Source organism: Falco naumanni, chromosome 1 (assembly GCF_017639655.2).
Source record: "Falco naumanni isolate bFalNau1 chromosome 1, bFalNau1.pat, whole genome shotgun sequence".
NCBI classification, from domain to species: domain Eukaryota; kingdom Metazoa; phylum Chordata; class Aves; order Falconiformes; family Falconidae; genus Falco; species Falco naumanni.
The window spans coordinates 13,969,732-13,989,451 of record NC_054054.1 but is presented as its reverse complement, the minus strand read 5'-3'; the positions used below and the strand labels follow the sequence as shown (position 1 = coordinate 13,989,451).

Below are 19,720 nucleotides of genomic sequence, written 5' to 3'. Positions count from 1 at the left end.
CCTTTTTTTTTTTTTTTTTCGGCTGAGTGCATTATGGGATAGAATTATAGTTGCCCGATACTTTTAAAGCATTTAATTATTTTGCCTGATTTTTTAACAATACATTCAGATACATCAGGACTATTTTTTCTTGATAATTAAGTTCTTAAACATCAGTGAAATCAAAGTATTACCAGTTCAATAGCTTCTCATTTAAACTTTCTGCCTCTCTTCTACTTGGCAGTAGTTTAAAACAAAAAGAAAATAATGGTTGTGAAAATCAGTCCGCAAGGAAAAATGGGCACTAGTATTTTCATTAAAAAATTGTCTTTGCTACATAACTTCGAAGGAACAACTGTAAAATGTTGCTCTGTGACTAACAACTCTCTTCACCACAACATAATGGAGCAGTAAATCACCAGAACAGGGAAGCAGACTTCTAGTTTTGGTGGTTTGTTTTTTTCCTGGTAAATGCTTATTCTTTTCTTCTACACACATGCCACATACTCAGGGTACTTAGTAATATTAATAGGCACAGGTGATGGAATCAGTATTTTCTCCACTACGTTGGGCTGGCTATATATCCCTAAATACTTGAGCCCAGGTGCATGTCCTAGATTTGAGTTCCAGGTGCATGTCTCACTCATATCCTTACTCAACTTTGGGCCAAGACCAAGGCACACAGCTTCCTTCTTTTCACCACATTCTTGAGATAGGGAAGAAAAGGATAAGTATGCACACATACTGCAATACTTATGTAGCCAGTGTGACATAAAATACATTGGAGAGGGCCACTGATGTTGAATTAGCAACTTCTTCATTAAGATACATTCATGGCTTCCAAAAACTAAGTTGAAAAATTGAATACCAAAAGTATTCCTGCTAATCGTGCTGTCAAAGAGAATTAGAAATTGGGAGATGTGCAGAGAAAAACTGTTTCTTAAGCTCTTCAGAGCTGGTTTTTTTATTATTATTTAACCTTCAAGAATCCTTCAATTCCCTCTTGAGTAGGGCTTCCAGGAAGCACAAGTTACCATCATCCATTCATGGCATCTCTCTCTGTTATGAAATACTTCTACAAGCTTGTGCTAATTCCTTCTGAGATACTGGCTGCATATAAAATTACCACCTCTTCTCTTTCATTAGAACTCCTTAAAATTAAATCACATAACTGTCAGTAGATTTTACCGCAGAAACAATTTTCAAGCAGAGACCTCAATGACTTCAAGAAACATTAAAAGCCAATGGACAAATAAAACATATGCATCAGGTTGTACCACTCTTCTTGATTTCCATTTATATCTACAGACCTTCACAGGAGTGACCGACAAGAAGCAGCTCCAAATAATCCTATTTATGTGCTTAAGTTAGCAGGAACAGTGAAGAAACCCTACAAGCTTGCTCACAGCAATGTTAGGGCCTCCAAACGAATTTCATCCACACAGGGACCATTAGTTCTATTAGAGGAACAAAACAGCATCTTCTTAGGAGGGTATCATGGGTGATTGCTATATAATGCTGTCACCTCTCCTCCTCTGTTTTTGTACAGTGTTTTCCTCCTTGTCTGACTGCCAGTGCTGTGATGAGTGAAAATGTTGTTAGTGAGATCAGAACTAAAGTTCAGGAGTATCTTTGTGAAGGAAATAAGTCGCTTCTGTTTCTTGGTTATATCAGCCTCCAGGCAGTTTTAAGTATATTCTCTGGAAAATCATCATGCAACAGATTTGCTGCTTTGTGACAATGTAACAATTTATCACTCCTAAATTTCCTCTTCACAGTAGAAAAAGAGAGAAAATCAATGACCGCTATTTCATTCTATCTATCAACATTAAAAATATCTTATTGGGATAGCTGTCCAAAATGCTTTTTAGAGGCATCAATGCAAATTACCTGTCATTCAACCATAGCTGCATAATTTTTTTTTTTACTTGATACAACATATATCTGTCAAAGTTTGAAAAAATATTTTTGCTATTGTCACTAGAGTTAAGTATTTGTTCATATTTCAGATACAGAAAAGAAATTAAGAGAAAATTCTATTTTCAGACACTTGGGTATAAGAGACAAAAATTTTACACTTACTTTTAGGGAAAAAAAATTGTTTGCCCTTTCTGGCTACCATTGCTCCTAGGTTGCAAAAGGTGAACAGTTTTTGTTTACTTCAATGAAGAGTCTCTGTGCTAATTCAAGAGTAACATTATATGGATGAGTTATACAGGAATTGACTAGATACTTGGGTTAACATCTACGAATCTGTGTAAATGAACAGGGGACTCAAAAAAGGCAACATGTTACCTTGGCAAAACACTTCGCTGGAATACAGAGGCCTAATGTTGATCAGGGACAACTGAAATTTCATTGATTTCATTTTACTTTTTCACATATACCACTATATAAGAAGAATCAGGCACATCAAGCAAAATGTATACATTCAAATTAATATATCTGACACTCCAAGCATTTCTTGAGTAGGCACAGAGAACACATTCAGCGCTTCTCGCACTTTCCTTGTGGATGCAGTATTTTAGATAGTGTCAGGGTTTTTTTACTTGCTGGCTGTACAGTATCTGCACTGCCTGCTGGAAAATTATCTATCCACATAGTATTCTCCATTACTGATTTCTAGTTTTACAGTGTACAACAACTAAGTCAAATCAAATACTCTTCAAGTAGTCTATTTTCATGGAATAATTGCTACTGTTCTCACAGTCATCTCCCATCCTTATAAGTAAAAGACCATGGGCAATGATTATAGGAATCAGACTGCAGGGGATAAACGTAAAAATGTTTTAAACCCCCTTGTTTTAAAGCTACCACTTGGATTATGTGGGTTTTGTTTTATTCTATTTATTTATTATTTTCTATAATATACTCATTCCTCAAATTCTTTCCCCTTTCTATTTAAGAGCTGGAGTATTGCTTCTGGGCACATTCCCTTTCTCCTTACCTGTGAAGTACATAAAGCCCCCGTTCTTGCCAGCCTGCATTAAACACTGCAATACAATTATCCTCAGTCACTGGACTGTTATCTCACGGAATTGAATTAGACTTTGTAGCTTAGAGAACATCAACTTATTTACACAAAATGTTATAGTTGAAACAGATCCAGTTTAGAGTACTATATGATGGTTAGGGTAGTAAAGACTAAAAAGATCACATCACTGATTTAAAACAGAACTAAAAGTTGAATCTGAATCAGAGGGTAGCTGTTGAGAGTCTTATCAAGCAGGCTGTTGCTTATTCAGAAGCATGGAAAATCAGTTTCCCATTTAGTCTTGCCTCTAATTTCCAGCTGTAAAAGTTTCCTCAAGGAAGGTTTGTTTGGGACTGATAGCAGTTCTGTGGAAAGTTTCAGTGTCAGTTTTTCGCAAGTACAAGCTATCAGAATTTCCGGTTCAGAAATATAAACCAGCCTTAGACTGATGGTCAAAAATACCCCTGAGAAGTCCTTTCTGGTTTTGTGTATTGAACGTAGTGGTTACCTACAGAGGCAGAAAAGGAAGCGTTCAGGAAATAACAGAATCATATAAATGGTTATTTTCCTGAAAAAGGTGTAAAGTATTTCATTTTTCTCTCTCTAACGCAAACCAAAAACATCTTCCTCTCAGAAAAAGACTATCTTAATTGGCTTATTGCCCTCATAGCTGAAATACAAAATATGTAGTTAGTATGTGCGATGAATTTTGAATCAACATAGGTTGTCACAATTACTATTTATGATTATTCTATCAAGAGTATGTCAGTATATCTTTCATCCATGAAGGCTTTCTAATATATAGCCCTGACTGTTCTATGCAAAACCTGATTAAAATTTAAATTTGCTTTATATATCTAGATTTTACTTGCATTACCACTCTAAAACGTGACCAAAAATCAACATGGGACAACACTTACGACATTTCTAAAGCAAAATATCGCCCGACAGACTTAAGTACTTACCCGATACCTAGACGTAATTTCTTACCTCTACCCTCCAGTGTATTCCCACCAGTGCCCACTCACCCACCATTCACTCCCCTGACCATGGAAGTCTTCCCATTAAACACGATGAAAGCTGTTGCACCAGCCCACCCGCATATCTGAATTTAGAGGGTCAGTCCTTTTTTACGTGCATCTCAAATACATGCCGTTTTAAAGCAGCCTCCCACCAAGGGCAGCTTGTGCCACATTTGAGGTTAAGCTCCACTGCCCCTTTCCCGGGGTCCCCGAGCACTCCCAGGCCCCCTCCTGCGTCCAGCTCCTGGGGCATCGCTGAGCACCCGCAGGGCAGGAGAGGCCCTGAGCTCCCACTGGAATCGTAGCAACACTTGGCTGGGTTCAGTGGAGTGAAAATGAACCCAAAGAATGAAAATATAAAGAAAATGTTGTGGGATGCTGTTGTTGGATAGTTTCTTCTGAATTTAAAGTGAGGGGAAAATTAAGGGAAAGAGAAAAATATTATGATGGTTGTTATATGAAGCGCTGTTTTCCCTTCCTGAAGCAAGGAAGTTTTTACTTCTTTGCCAGATAGAACTGCAGCGTCTGTTGTCATGGCTCTTCTCTTTTATAACTTAAATTAAAATAATTTCTGAAAAAACATTTAATCCCTTTTCCCCCTTATACGGGCTAAAATTTAAACAGGTAGAGATAAGCATAAAATCCAACCTTTATTCCACTTTGAACAAGCTTGTGTATATCCAGAAAAGGTTCTTTGAGTATGTCTCCTTCAGGACTGAAAATCTTCACATATCCTTCTTTCTCAAGAATAAAGAGGCGATGGGATCCATCCCCGCAATGTACTGCTCCGACAGGCTGCCTTAGTCCACTCACAACCTCCTGAATACAGAAGCAGTTGTGCTTGTGTTTTCTAAAAAAATTTAAAAAAATAGTGAGAAATTTCTTCTTTCTTGTAACCATGACACAACAATGTCCCTAAAAGATAAAATTATTGTTCTGGAGTGATATTAAAAACACACTTATACAATCCAGAATAAATTATTTCCTTGAATGTATACAAGCAGCTAATACAGCAGAAAATCAATTTGAACTTCATTTGAGCAAAATTTGGTTTGTATTCAAGACAGAAAATTAATTCATCTTAGATCTGAAATTTAAAGGAATAGGAGAGAAAAAATTTGGTAAAGAAAGAGAACAGTTTATAAAGACAAAATTTCTACCGTACAATAAATAGTAAATTCTAGCAATTTGACAAAATTTGGCCTCTAAACACCATTTAAAAATAATGACTTATGATGGAAGAATCTAATTTAATTATTTTCACAAAGAAAAATAAATGATTGAAATAAATTAAAAATAATGAAATAAGTATTTTACTAATAAACTTACTGTAGTTGTTTAGTAATATTAAATTCAGGTAGAAATGACTTCCTAGAACTCCATGTGATCCACAGGGTGGATCAAACCCGGATTCTAACACCTTTTCAGCAATGCAAATATCAAACGGTACTGAAATTTTGACACTAATGTAACTTTCTCTTTTGATGTACACTAGCAGCAGCAAAAGAAAGTAACATCTGGAAAACACAGCTGCTGAGCATAAGCACACACTGAGCTGTTTCACTGTGAAAACCACAGGCTTTGCTAAGGTTTTTTTTTCAGATTAAACAGCATTTATCTTTATGAACCTGCTGATCTCTTCCTCTTTGTCGTATTCTTCCATGTGGTCCAGGGAGTTAGAAGCTGGCCCTCGCACTTGTTTTCTTGGAAAATCTGGAAAGCATACACCACCATCTTTTCTTGCATAGTAAAAGCAAAACTCATCAGCTGTAGTTTGGAGAAAACCTTAAAAATGCAAAAGAGCATACAAATATTTAGTGTGTTGTCATGTTTGCAGTTTTGTGCTGTCAAACGAATCTTTAAATAGATTATATATTGAGTGGAAAAAGAAGTCATTTTAAACAAAGTGCTATCTGCAAAAAAGGCCTGCTCTGAATAAATACAAACTATTACCTTTTATAGTTTATTCTATTAAACCTTATTTTCAGTGTACTTAAATAAAAATACAAATTAATCCAAAATGACTCTACAGTTCACTCATGAAAACATTAAGAGACAAAGTTCAGAGCTGAGGCTGTGATACGCTTTTCCCTGAATTTAACCCTATTAATCAAGTGTAGTATCTGCTGTAAAATAGCTTGAGTCGCTTTCATTTAACTTTTTTTTAAGCGTCTTGTTGTAGTAAAAATTTCAGTGAAGACTTTGGTAAAAGACACGCAGCAGAGACTTTGTGGAATTCTGGCAGCAAAGGAGAGGTGAATAATTAGCTGCCTCAGAATGCGAGAAGCGCTGCTGAGGACTGCATCGTGCTGACATACGGGTAGGCCTCTGGTTGATTCCAAGCGTTAGAGCAGGTGAACACAGTGTCCTACGGTGAGGTCTGCGTCCTCAGCCCCCGTCCCCTGAAAAGGGGATATCTCTCACGCTGCATTGGCGCTGGCTTTAAGCTGGCTTGGATGAAAGGCGGTCTTTAGGTTTTAGGTTAAAATGGGAAGGGGTTTGAGGATCCAGGGAAATAAGAAGTTGGTAAATGGAAGCCTCTGAGGAAAAACCGTGCCACTACTGATATTGCATTACGTTTAATGACAGCAAAATTACCTGTTTCTGTCTGCAAACGTATTTCTAGTCATTTCTATCCAGTTTTTAATTATTAGTGTTAAAACTAAGATGATAGAATTTGGCTAGTTATACATGTACTATTTTATAGAACATTGTTAACATAATATGTCTTAAGTTACTACCTTCATTCCTCTTTGCATTATTGGCATAATGTGTTAGGATGTACTTTGGTCCAGGACGTAACTCATCGGATACATAGAATTAGCACTTAATTGGAATTAGAGGCCTAATTTATGCATGGCTTTACCACTTGTGAATAATGCAGTAATCCATAGATCCTGGCCATAAAGCCTCTGGCTTACAATGTACAGTAAGAGCTGATCAGGGACAGCTGTGTTTCGTTGGAAAATGCCAATTCCTTAAAAGCAAAGCTTTTTCAGAAACATTATCAGTTTTGACAAAATTTAGTTAACATGATGTTTCTGGTCCAGACTCAAACTTCTGGTCTAAATGAAAAAGAGAGAAACAGACAGTAAACCTTGTATCACTATACTTCAATGTCTTGCAATTAGGGTGTTTCATTAGGAAGAGGAATATTCAGGTCAATGCCCCTCATCTGTCAGGCAAGAGTTTGACCCTAAGTCTCCCATTTCCCAAGTAAATGTCCTAACAACGACTTTATTAGCTATCCTGGGGTGGTCTCTCTGTGGCTTTCTTCATGGAAAATTTCGAAAGAGTTCAATTTCTTCCTTATGTGGAATAGGAAAATTTTTTAGATCCCAGAATTTTTGTGGAGTGGAAAGCCTTTCCCACCCAACTATACTTCTTTTCATATGCATCTTCCTTGAAAAATATTGGAAAAATAACACGACAAAGCCCGCCTTTGGTTTCTATAAAATAGTATCTGGAAACACATGGTAGAGTGTTGTGGTGTAAAAGTTTAATTACCATGATTTGGAGCTTCAGTAAATATCATCTCTGAGGAGCTGGTTTTAATTTATAGTAGTTATTTGGAGAAAATGGGAGATATAATTTCAAGTGGAACAACCGAAGAGGAACTCTGATATAATCACAGAGTAGTATTCCAAGGCTTGTACATACAATGCCAAAATCAAAGGTAATCTAAAATCTTGCTGTTGAATTATTTGACTTAAGAATACAGAGTTTTTTCTTTAATAGTTTATTTCTCTAGGCACAGTGGGTCATTCAAGAAAATGTAATAGCAAATTAGAGGTGTAGAATTTCTAAGCATTTCTAGAATTTTCGAAGTATTCCATCTACTATTTACTAAAGATAAACTACTCTTGGCTTGAATGTTATCTTTAATCAGAAGAACTGAGAGCATATTATGATCCTATTGTTTACTCAGTACATATTAATTTCAAATAATAATGGACATAAACTGTCTTGATTAGTGCATTATGCAATGCCTTTTCTTATATGTAAGACAAATCTTTTTTCCCTAAGAAATATTTCATCGCGCACTTAAGTACATGTTGCACTGCAGTTGCCTTTTTGGTATTTAGCAAACCCATCAGCAGGTTCCAACAAAGGATAAGGCTTATGTTCTGTTTTCCTTAGAAATGCTAGTGAAAAATTGGGTTTGAATTAAGCTATGAAAATCAGTCAGTAAATTTCTAAAATGTTGTGTTACTGAAAGAAATGTAACCTCTCTAAAGACAGTTTCACCTGTGTATTAGGGATGGAATTTTGTTCTACAAAAAACACAGTAATTTACAAAAAAAAAAAAAAAAAGAAATCCGCTTGTGTTATGTATGTTAGATTCAACATACTAACAGCTTCAACAAAGACAGAGAAGTATTTGCTTCTACTCTCTTATCTGCTTGTAGCCATTTAATGTTTTATTTATCATGCTTAGATTGTAAGGTCTTTAGTGTAGAGTTTGCCATTTTGTTCAGTGTTCGTACAGTGTCCAGAAGAATGGTCCCTGCCAAGCACCCCTATGCAGTAAAATTGTTTGGAGAGAAAAAAAAAAGATCATTTTGCTCAGTCGGATTTTATTCAAATGCAGCTCTGTCACTCTTCTCTAAGAGAATTATGCCTAATATGGACTGCAACATTTGGTCCTGTGTGAATTTCTGCACTTACTATATTTTGAAAGACTCATACATGTCATTACAAATTTCCTACCAGCTGTGTATGTGTTGACAGAGCAGCGCCCGTGTTAACAATGAAAACTGAAATCACAAAGGAAGATAAAACATAATGTTTAAGTGTTGCATGTGTCAGGTTTTGCACAGGCTTGCATTTCTATGCTTTTGAAACTTTCTGTCTTCCAAAACTACAGACTTTTCAGTTAAGGCAGTTACAGTGAAGGCTCTCTGTGTTCATCCTTATAAAAAACTGTAGGAATATGTTGCATGATATCAATCCTTTTCAAAGGAAAACTCCTGCTCTCTGCTGATCCTCACCTCCTCTCTCCACTCATACTTGTGGTCAGTTATTCCTCACCTTGTATCTTCCTTTTTATACCACCTTCACCAAATTCCACTTCGCTGGATTCCCGGCTAACCCATCCCCCTGCCTCTTCTCTTTGATATATAATTCAAATGTCCTGGTAGCATATGTCCCGGTCTTTACAGCAAGCCAAGTTTCTGTTCATTCCCTTGTTTGCACTGCACACAGGATTGAATATCATCCACTCATCTGAGTAGACCTGTACTGGTTTAGACAGCATCTGGAAGTCAGGATCACCTGCTTTACTCCTGCTATGATCTTGAGCATACAGTTCAGTATCATGTCAAAGAAGCATTTTCCTGGTTTTGGTTTAGGTTGTTGGTTTTTTTTCTTTTTTTTCCTGATTTGTACTTTTGACAGCTAGGTGTGAATTTGTTCACAAAAACCCCGCATTCTCCTCTCTCTTCTGAACTCTCAGTGAAAACTAAATGAAAGAGGTAATTCCAGACTGATTGTTTAAAAATGTAAGATGTTCGGTGGTAGCTCACATAATTTCCTACTGGTTTTAGATTGACTAGTGGCCCTCTTCTTGTACTCACACATTGCACATACCTGCACACAGGTTAATCCCCTTGATGCTCTTGTTAGCAGTAGCAACATTATGAGCCACTACTATTTTTCTGCAAGTTGACTATGTTGATTGTGACTATTAGTTGACTATGTCAGAACTTCTGATAATGTTGTATGGGTTGCAGAATTTCTTAGATTTCCAGCACTTTGGATTGGGGTGCCCCTCTTTGGCATTACAAATTCTTATCAAGCATCTGTTCTGGTAATGCCTGGATTCAGATCTGGGTCTGAATTCACCCACAATCATCTAGAACCCATTTCTTCAAATGAAAATAATGGAGAGCACATAGTTCAAAATCTGTCCCACATCCTTGGATGGCAGAACGCACCGTGGCTGGGGCAGAGTTTTGTTCCTTAGAATATATCACACTTCCACTGGCATGAATCAAGTTTCCCCTCATGCCTAAAGGGAGAATCAACCGTGCCATTCTCTAGTAGCTAAATTAATAAGAAATATTAGACAGCCTTCTCTTACGACCTTGGAAAACTTGTATTTCATATTGACTGAAGATACTTCATTAAGTCATTTAACTCCAGTGTCTCCATCAGTAATCACTTAAACTGAGGCTTACAATAAAGATCAGATGAGAAATAATGACAACGGTCAACTGGGATGAAGCAGTGAAGTTCCAATCTCACAGGCTTTGTGAAATGTTCCACCCTCCTGGCTAACATATCCATACAATCCTAACAGCTATTGTTATTACTGTGTTTGAATAAAGAATCAGGTCCACTTTTTCTCTGGATATTCCTAAAGAAATCTGTCTTTATCAGAGGAAGTTCTGATACAGTCATAACTGGTGGGCAAACTGCTGTCTTTAAAAGAGTTAACCAAGGATCTGCTAGAGTTTTCATCTTTGAAAAAGGAGACAGAACAATAAATCAATTTCTGGAGCTAAGTCATGAAAAAAACTGTTGTATAATTGCCCAGTCTTCTTCTTTAATATGTACCACTAAAATTTCAATTCCAGAACAGATGCTTTCTATCTTAAATCACTAATAATATTTCTCATTTGTGCAGGACTTAAGGGATAAAATTATTTTTGTAGTTGGCAATTTCCTTAAACTCCTTTGTATTGGTGTTCAGAAACAATTAGCACTCCTTAATGGAGCAAGAGTAATTATTTGAGTTTTTAACAAATGCACAGTGAATCATTGCAAGAGACCTTGGGTTTAGGGGCCTGTTAATTTCCAACTCTCCAGGCTAAGCTGAAAACGTAGCTTCCACATATTCTATTTTTTTTTTCTTTTGCAATAAAAATTATTATGGATATACAGGTCTCACAAGTAAGATGGAAAACCCAAATAAGTTGTTATTTTAATTATTTATATCTTAGAACATATAAGACTGTTGAGCTATATTAAAGTCCTGTAGGCCATCTTCTCAAAAAGAGGGACCTGAATTTTACTTAATTAATACCTTCAGGAAGTGTTAGTATGGGTATCAACAACCATATGTACCAGTCAAGTCACCAAATTAACCCTGTTGGTGGATGTAAGTAAGCAACAACTTTTTGTTAGTACAACCCACTTTCAGAACAAGTATTTAGAATGATTATTAGCATCTGATTGATGTAGGAAAAATCCTATTTTAACTGACGCTAAAGTATGTAAGCTCTTTTCCTGCAAAGCACAGTGCTCTGCCCAGTGCTAAAGTTATGCTTTCATCTGGTTATCTTTCAAGGCAACCTGGGTGGTCACAAAAAGCACTTGACATCTTGATGCACTTCAGCAGTTTTACATATACACAAACTTTGTAGAAAAATAAATTTGTCATTCGTCACCACATATGTTGATCTGAGGAGTGAGGTTCCTGTGGCTATAGCTCCTGTGCTGCTCAGCTCTTTCTCATTCTCTCCCTCTCTCTGCTTCCTCTTCTTTCTCCCTTTTCCCTCTTTCACTTTTTCCAATTAAACAAATTGTTTCCTCAGAAACACAGAATTTCACAAAACAACGATGAGGGACTTGCTCTGCAGAATATGCTAATCATTTGCACTAGCTACAAACTCACGTCAAAAAACCTCTTTGTGCTGACTTCTTATACGGGCCAAACATTTAGAATATCTAATCTGTTATCGCTGTTCAGCAGGCAGTCTTGGCAACTGTGATCTATTCTGCTTTGCTTTGGGGAACGTGATAAAGAGCAAGAAACAGCTGGTTTAAGAAAGCCTTAGAAACATCTCTTAGTTTATAAAGAAAATAATAATATTTTCATATTTGAATGGGTTGAGATACATGTTAAACCACAGTAAAGGGAAAAAGTAAGTCAATTCAAAATGTTTTCTCAAGTCAATAAAAGTACGCTGCAAAAAATCCCTGCGCTCTTGGGATTTCAGAGAAAACAAGTACACACTGTACACATGCAATTAAAAAACCCTCATCCAAATCTCATCCGCTTAAACTATCCCCTTTACTCAAATATGTTTATATTATATTACAGAGTTGTGTTCATATGTCAAAAATGACTATTCACAAATTCATTTTTCATATCATTATCAACTGTTTTTTCCAGCCTGTGTTGCTAGTAAAAAAAAGAAAACATAACCAGTTCAATTATTTTCTCCTGTGTGGCATTATTTATAAGTAGTGTTTGGACAGGGAAAAAAGCATAGTTTAAAAATGACAGTCTTAAACATATAAATAGTTTACTACTGAGAATACCAAAGATGTTATTTAATATAAGGGTGTATTAAGACAGTATTTCTAAAAGAACCATCTTTTGTGGTTATTTTGTTGATATAGTTACAAGTGATAGCACACATTTGGTGACTGCTTAGACAACACAGGTCAAATTCTGGTTTTGGTTATGTCCAGCTAACTCTACTGACTATAGTGAGGAAGTGTTAGGTTAGTTAAGAATTTGGTTGTTAACAGCGTGTTGGAAGTGATTCAGAGATCACAGAAGTCTATCGAATGGCTTCCTTTGATTTCAATGGGCTTCAAACCCTGTGGAAAAAACGTCAGTTTCTAGGGTAACAAAACCAGAAAAAACGCTTTACTCATCAGCTTTTAGAGTCTACAGCAAACAGCCAGCATCCTTTATTTCTTGCATTTTAAAGCTATTGATCATTTAGAATAGCCTTTTGGATGCCTAGCTGCTTGTTTACATGATTTGAATGAGCATGCTAATGTTTCAGCAAAGGTAATAGTTTCAGGTGCCTTTGCCAACAAATAATCCTGGGTTTCATGGAGGGTTTAATAGAAGGGTGGCGAGAAAGTGCTCAAAACATTTCCCTCACTACACTACACAACCATGGTGAAGACCCTGAGATATTCTGTCTTTCCTTGAGCAAACCCCCCTGGATATCAACAGGGATTTTACCTAGTGAAGAGCTGGATCTGTAACTGCTCAGGCAACATCAACATTTCAAAGCAGACATCCTTTAGCCCCATATTTTTCAATTGGTTTTACCTGGTATGTGACCTCTGCAAGTATAATAGAATTCTTTACAATAGTCTTTGCACAGGTAGGGAAGAGTTAGTTCTCTCTCGGGTGTTTCCCCCTTCTCAGGTGAGTGGAATAGGTTCTGAGCATGAGGTGAGCAGTGTGCACATTTGATTTCCTCCAGTAGCTTCGCACATTCTGTGTTGTTGGTAACAGAAAGTATCTGCAAGCCACAAACCAGAAACAAATAAGCATATGACCTGTTTCCCCATCCTACACAAAAAAAAAGATTGCATGATCTAATGTAATAAATAATGCTAGTGGAACCATACAGTTAGTATAAATGCATCATGTTTCATGTCACTGTTCCGGAAGTGCAGAAATTATTACTATTGAATGTGCAATATGTCATTAGTACAGTGAGATTTTAAGCGCTTGCTTCTCTCTCCCAGATAAGAATAACAGTACTCGAGTTATTTTATGGACTCATGCCTGCAATCTCTTAATCATGTAGGCAGTCTCTGAACTAGAGGGATCATTTACATAAGGAGAAGCTACAGCAGCAGGCCTTCTACCCACTTCTCTTACGAGAAATACTTAAAATCCTAACTTGTAAAGTGACCTGTCCAAGCATTTAAAGACTAAAACTCCTACCATCAAAACACATCGTGGTCTTTTCTAAATAGGTGTATCTTGAACAATACCCGGGTCTGGCTACTGAAATGGCTGCTGTGGAGTTCAGCAGGTGCCTTGGCTTCTTCACATTTTAAATCCTGCTCTGCTTTTTGCTTTCTCTGAAGCAAACTACTTGGAGGTAGGAAAAGCTGCATGTTTTCAGACATTTCACTTTGTAAGTGAAAAAGTAGAATTTGTAACATCTTGTTTGTCTGAATATCGAAACAGTAGCTTTGTCCTGAAAAAAAGAGCATATATTATGCATAGTAGTTGAAGGAGCACGAAACCACGATTGATGATGTGTTTAAGTAAACACAGGAGCCTAAGGAGCGCAATGTCATCAAATCGTGAAAAATAATGGAAAACAGCATAGTCGTCTTTATTAGTCTTTGAATACAGTGCACTTTGTTAATCTATTGTTAACCACATTGATTGTTTTTTGATCATTCATCCCAATGGTGGGTAGTGGGAAATGTGTTCTCAGTTGAGAGGGACTGAATCTGATCCAATGCAAAAACAAAACTCAGGTTCTTTCTGCCATTTTTTTAATGCAGTTTTAAACAGAGACTGTAAGACACTTCTATTAAGAAATATTAATGCAGTAAATATTCGCATTTTGTAAAATTTGTAAATATTTGTAAACAGCACATTTGAAAACAGTGACACAGTTTTGCTAAAGTTCGTATCTCTGAGTTGATTTGTAGAAGGACTTTTGAATGTCATTCCCTTGCAACATAACATTGAAGGGAATTGCCTAAATTGCTTTTGATAAAATAAGTTATTCAATGCATGAGGACTCTTCATATGTTTGAGTAGAGCTGTCTTATAGGTTGGCTCTCTTCTAGGATGCAGTACTTCGATAACACAGTTCTGAACTCAGCATTTTATTTATGGATCATAATTACATAAACCTCAAACAAGAGAAATGCACTCTCCATTGTTTTGAAGAGATAGATATTCAAAATATTACACAATATATGGCCTGTACAGTTACACAAAATCCTATTTAAAGGAACCTTATTTTAGAAGATGAACCGTTTCCAGGAAGATTTAGTCTTACCATATATACATTGTCCAAAGGCCATCTGAAACATGTACTAAAGGTTAGCAGCGTAAGCTGAGCCACTGATTAGAAGAACACAGTTTGGCTTCTACACTTATTCTGAAAGAGCTGCCATTGGCTGTAAACCGATTTCTCCAGATTTGCCAGGATTGTTAAATGCATTAAATGTTCTGTTCTTTAGACTATCTGTCCTCAGACTATCCTTGGCTTCATAGCACCTGCAATTAAGTAATGTGACTAACATCTGGCATGTATGGTTTAGTATCTCTTTTCAGATCCTTCTTGGGAATATAATTGTCTCGTATCTTCTTTTGGAAAGGGTTTCCCCACCTTTGTTTTATTTTTAAACCTTGAAGACAGTAATCAATTAATTGCATGTTGCATGTATGGCAAAAGGTTTGCATTGGCCCTGAATTCTTCGGGGAATTCTTTTCCACAGTGGCAGCCCCTTCTCTCCTGAAAAGGTTTAGATTCTTCTTGGTAGACTGCTCATTTGGGCATAGCAGCAGAACTGTTAACCTTAGTCTTCCTTCTTGAATTTCAGATGTTCTAGATATGGTAGATCTGAAGGAAAATGCCTTGAAGGCAAGAACTAAAAATGTAATGATAACCAAAGTATAACCAAAATACACAATAATAAAACGTTGAACTTAATGCTGCCTAGGATTGCAATGCAGGTAGTAGAGATCAGACTTTACATGCTTGCAGTAGTTGACACTGCTGAGGCAATCCTCTGCATTAGCTGGACTTTCTTAAGGGATGATGGCATCCTGACCTTGTTACTTTGCGTTACTGTGGTTCTGATGCTGTGGCCTGTATAATTCAGTCATGTCACTGTCTGCCAAATAGAACAAAGCCTGAAGCCGACAGGGGATGATCGAAAGCACTGTCCATAACTGCTACTTTTTAAGAACGTTATGTCACCAAGAAGCTGAGAGCTCTCCTAAAGTAAGGATGAAATGACCTGTTTTGGTGTTTCAACCACAGGATAGTGCACCACTACTAGACTTGGCAATGTTCTTGCCTACACTCAGTAGTATCACCTGCTTTGCAAAAGTCTCAGATGTTTTCATCAGGGAGTCGATCTCAGGCAGTAGGCTTTCTTGTGGTAGCAGTATGATAGTGTGTTTAGAAGTACAAGTAAACACGAGGTATTACTAGGTAAATAACTCAGTGTGTTTATTGAATTAACTCCACATTGATGCAGACAGAAAACTGCACTTCTGCTGGAACACTCCAGAACACATTGTGAACAGGGGAAAAAAATTACAGGATAGCAATGCTAATTTACTGTTTCTTGTGGAAAACGTAATTGACGTTGCCTGGTGATACAGGAGAAGTAACGCTTGCCAACATTTCAGTCCTCAAAGTTAAGACAAAAGGATCCTAATCCCCCTGAGCAGCTGCTATCCAGGAATTAACCACAGGAATTCACCCCCTCATGTAATTTCTGGAATGAATCTTGGTCATATAATAGCTAATCGGAAGATTAAGGAATGAGAGTCAATCAATTATCTGAACATCAAGTACAGTGTTATTTAACTTTTAGAATGCTCAAGGAAAATAGGGTGGTAACATTTGCTCTGTGTGAGGTCTGATGTATAACTCTGTCCTGGCTGGGAGATAGGACAACTGTTCTATTCCAAATTTCAGTAAATCGATAATGTATTTGTCCTGGAGTATATTAAGCCAGCTTTAAGAGAAAGCTGAAATACTTATTTGAATGAAGCTTTTTCTGTTGGATCTGTACTTTGAAAATGACCTTAAAGCTGACAATGGCTTTGGTCTCTTGAAGAAATGTAAACTGATTTCCTACTTCAATTTTTAAAGTTGTATGTGAAACCATCAAACTGCAGTGGTTTAAACTAACTGTGCTCTGGAAAATATGTAAAACTTCCAAACATTTATTGCAACATGCCTAATAATGATTATGCCTGCTGCTGACTAATTTACAACATCTGTAAGATCATCCTTTAATCTCTAGCCACATGAAAGCAAAACGAGTAGACTAAAGGTAAGATAAATCCTGGAATGCGCAGGAAAGCGCAGCATACTAAATGGGTTTATCAACAGAAAGAATAGTGCAAAGAAGAAGAAAAAGACAACACAATAGACAGAAATTCTTTACATTGAATATTGTAATCTGTTTTGTGTGCTGTCATATTTAGTTTGAGAAAGGCAATATAATTTTAATGTTAACAGAAAAAAACCCAGTGAAGTAAGCCATTGCATTAAGCAGTATTTGATATACAAGCATTTATGTCTAAAAATCATATGCTTAGGAGATTGTTCAGCTGTTGGGTTGAACATATGCTTCTTCTGTATTATAGTGCTGGATTATGTCATTAAAGAGTTCGGTTTCAATTTTAGGGTAATATGTAAATAGATCATTGTACTAAGGCAGCTGTTAAAGGGACCCCAAGATGAGTTATTTGTTTAGTTGGATGTGTTCAACAATAGCCTTTGTTCGTGAAAGAGCCAGAGCAAACAAATGATTGTAAAAGGGCACACTTGAAAACAATTACTTTTCACCCATTCCTTGACAGCCTTGGCTGTGAAACCATCCAAGGTAGAGAGGACTTTGCCTGTTGGGCTGTAAGCAAACTTTTAGAAAAACTGGTATTACAATGCTTGACTGGGATGTAGTAGCCTTTCATAAACAAGGGGATAGTGCAGAAAACTAGAAGACAAAGAGTTAAATGTCAACAACAGAATGCCAAAATCTTACTTGAGCCAGTGCAATGTTGTATCTGCTCATTATGGTAGCTCCATTTTTGTTCCCAAAACCCCAGGCAATGGTAGTGTTTTCATTATAAACACAGATCAATAATTTGGGTAAAAATTCTCAAAGACCTGGCATCTTCACCAAGCAGCTCTTATTAAAATGTCTACTGAGCATGCTCAAATATTTTTTTTAAAGAAGCTAGCATTCAGATTCATTAGTGTCATAGCCACTCCATCGTGTAGATATATGATGGAGTTAAAAAAAAGCAAGTTTTGAAACTGTAGTAGAACAAAGTTTAAAAAAATGTGGTTTTAGAAAAGTTCCATTCAAATGTATTCCTTAATAGTTTGCCACATCTTTTATGGAATGACCATCCCATTCTGCCAAATATAAATGACATGTATTTTGACATTTTTTTCTAAACATATATTGATATGATAAAGCAAGTTTGTGAGTTTCATAAACGTTAATCTTTGGCGAAAACCAGTCTGATTTTAAACCCCTGTAAAACAGTACTCCTTAAAAAGTGTAATTTATATTTGAAAAAACAGGTTCAACAGCTCAGAAATAGCTACTGTGGCATATATGGTCAATTCCTCACATTTATATGAGGTTTTTAGTACCATTATTTAATAAAATATATAAATAAATAGACAAACAAACCCCAAAGGGAATTAAAAGATATTTTCAAGGAACAGTAAGAAAAGAATAAACCCTTCAGCTGCCTGGGGATTGAAAACTAACCAAAATTCAACTTTCAATTTACTACATTCAGCCAATTACTACAAGGGTCTCCAAGCACTGAATAATCTCAGTAGCATATATGCCACCGAGACATTGCAAACAGGGTGAATTAAGGACATATTTTCCAGTCCTTACTCTTTTTCTTTTTTTTTTCCTCTTTCTTTTTCTTTTTTTTTTTTCTTTTACCCAGCTAGATCTTTCAGGTTATCTGTGTGTGGTTAGTTTATAGTTTAATTCAATTATCACACAGGAGCTTAATGACACTGTCTCTAGACAATATGAAGAAATATATCTGCCTTGAATCTCAAACTGCTGCTGCATATGGTATGAATAAAGAGAGATCTGCAGCTGAAAACCTGCAGTAAGACAGTTCTCACTCATCTGGGAATAGAGGGGGTAGGACAAATGCTCCCTCAAAAGGCATGAACATTTGGACAGAGCTGGAGACTGAAGGAGAATGATGTTCTCCAGTTTCACCCATTAGTGAACCAACTAACAAACACAATGGTGTTGTTGTTATTCTTTTGCCATAAGCAACAGGACTCTGTGTGTGGGCAGCAGTTTAGTGGGGAGGAGGATAAGTCGACCCCTTTTTGTCCTATTGATTTTTTCCTATTTGCATGACTTGAGCAAATTAAATGATGCAATATGGCTTTTTGTTACAAAACAAAGTGAGAGATACCACCCAGACACATATGTTGATTCGTAGAAGCTGTTTACATGAGAATGGAGTGAAATCTACCGTGAACTGAGCATAAAAATTCGATTCAGGCTGGGTATTTTTTTTTTTTTATTATGCTTGGGCCAGCAAGACTGAAAACACAAGTTTTCCAAGAGTCTCTCAGACCTTGACAACTACAGAGTTGTAACTGAGGAATTCTTAATTAAACCTAAACCAGGATGAAGGGGGGGGGGGGGGGGGGGGGGGGGGGGGAGAAAGACACCTGATGGTTAATTTCACGTGCAGTGATTCTTAATGACGTTATTGAGTAACTTCCCTCCCTGTGCGTACCCCTGGATGGCAACGCTGATCATCGCGGCGCAGCTTATCCAACACGCTCCCGCAGCTGGGTACCAGTGCGGGGAGCAAACCTACACGGCGGGCCCATAGGCAGAATGTAACTTGCTATAGGATGCGGAAAGCTGACAGTTTTGGAGCCGTAGCAGAGATCGGTGAGCAGAGGAGGTGCTTCCCTTCACATGACCGCAGCCTGAAAGTGGGCAGAGAGGCTGCCAGGTGATGTGAAAAGGGAGACTCGTCTCCCGGCACCTTGTGCGAGAAACGGGTGCTTAGCGGGAGCTGTTAGCGCAGGGGTGCTGCAGCGGGGGCGTCGGGGGTCGTTCGCGGCCGGTGCGCGAAATTCTGACCCACGAACGCGCCGGGAGGAGGCTGGAGGTGACAAAGTTTTGGTACCCCGGCCCCATCTGCGCTGCGAAAAGCCTTCCCGATTAAGCGTGTGGAGCAAATCCGACAACATTGTGCACCCCGGCAAAACACGCCGGTTACCGCCGCCCAGCCGGGGCGCAGCCCCGCCGCTGCCAGCGC

At 37.4% G+C, this 19,720-nt stretch overlaps 1 protein-coding gene across 1 annotated transcript in view; it reads right to left on the bottom strand.

Annotated features, from left to right (window-relative positions):
• Positions 1 to 19,720, bottom strand: part of LOC121082483 (hedgehog interacting protein) — a 79,335-nt gene that overhangs the window by 58,357 nt on the left and 1,258 nt on the right. The window contains exons 2-4 of the mRNA XM_040581920.1: positions 12,995 to 13,190; positions 5,604 to 5,760; positions 4,624 to 4,825 (exon numbers count right to left, since the gene is read on the bottom strand). Of these exons, the coding sequence (XP_040437854.1) occupies positions 4,624 to 4,825; positions 5,604 to 5,760; positions 12,995 to 13,190 (555 nt within the window). The remainder of the gene's footprint in view (positions 1 to 4,623; positions 4,826 to 5,603; positions 5,761 to 12,994; positions 13,191 to 19,720) is intronic.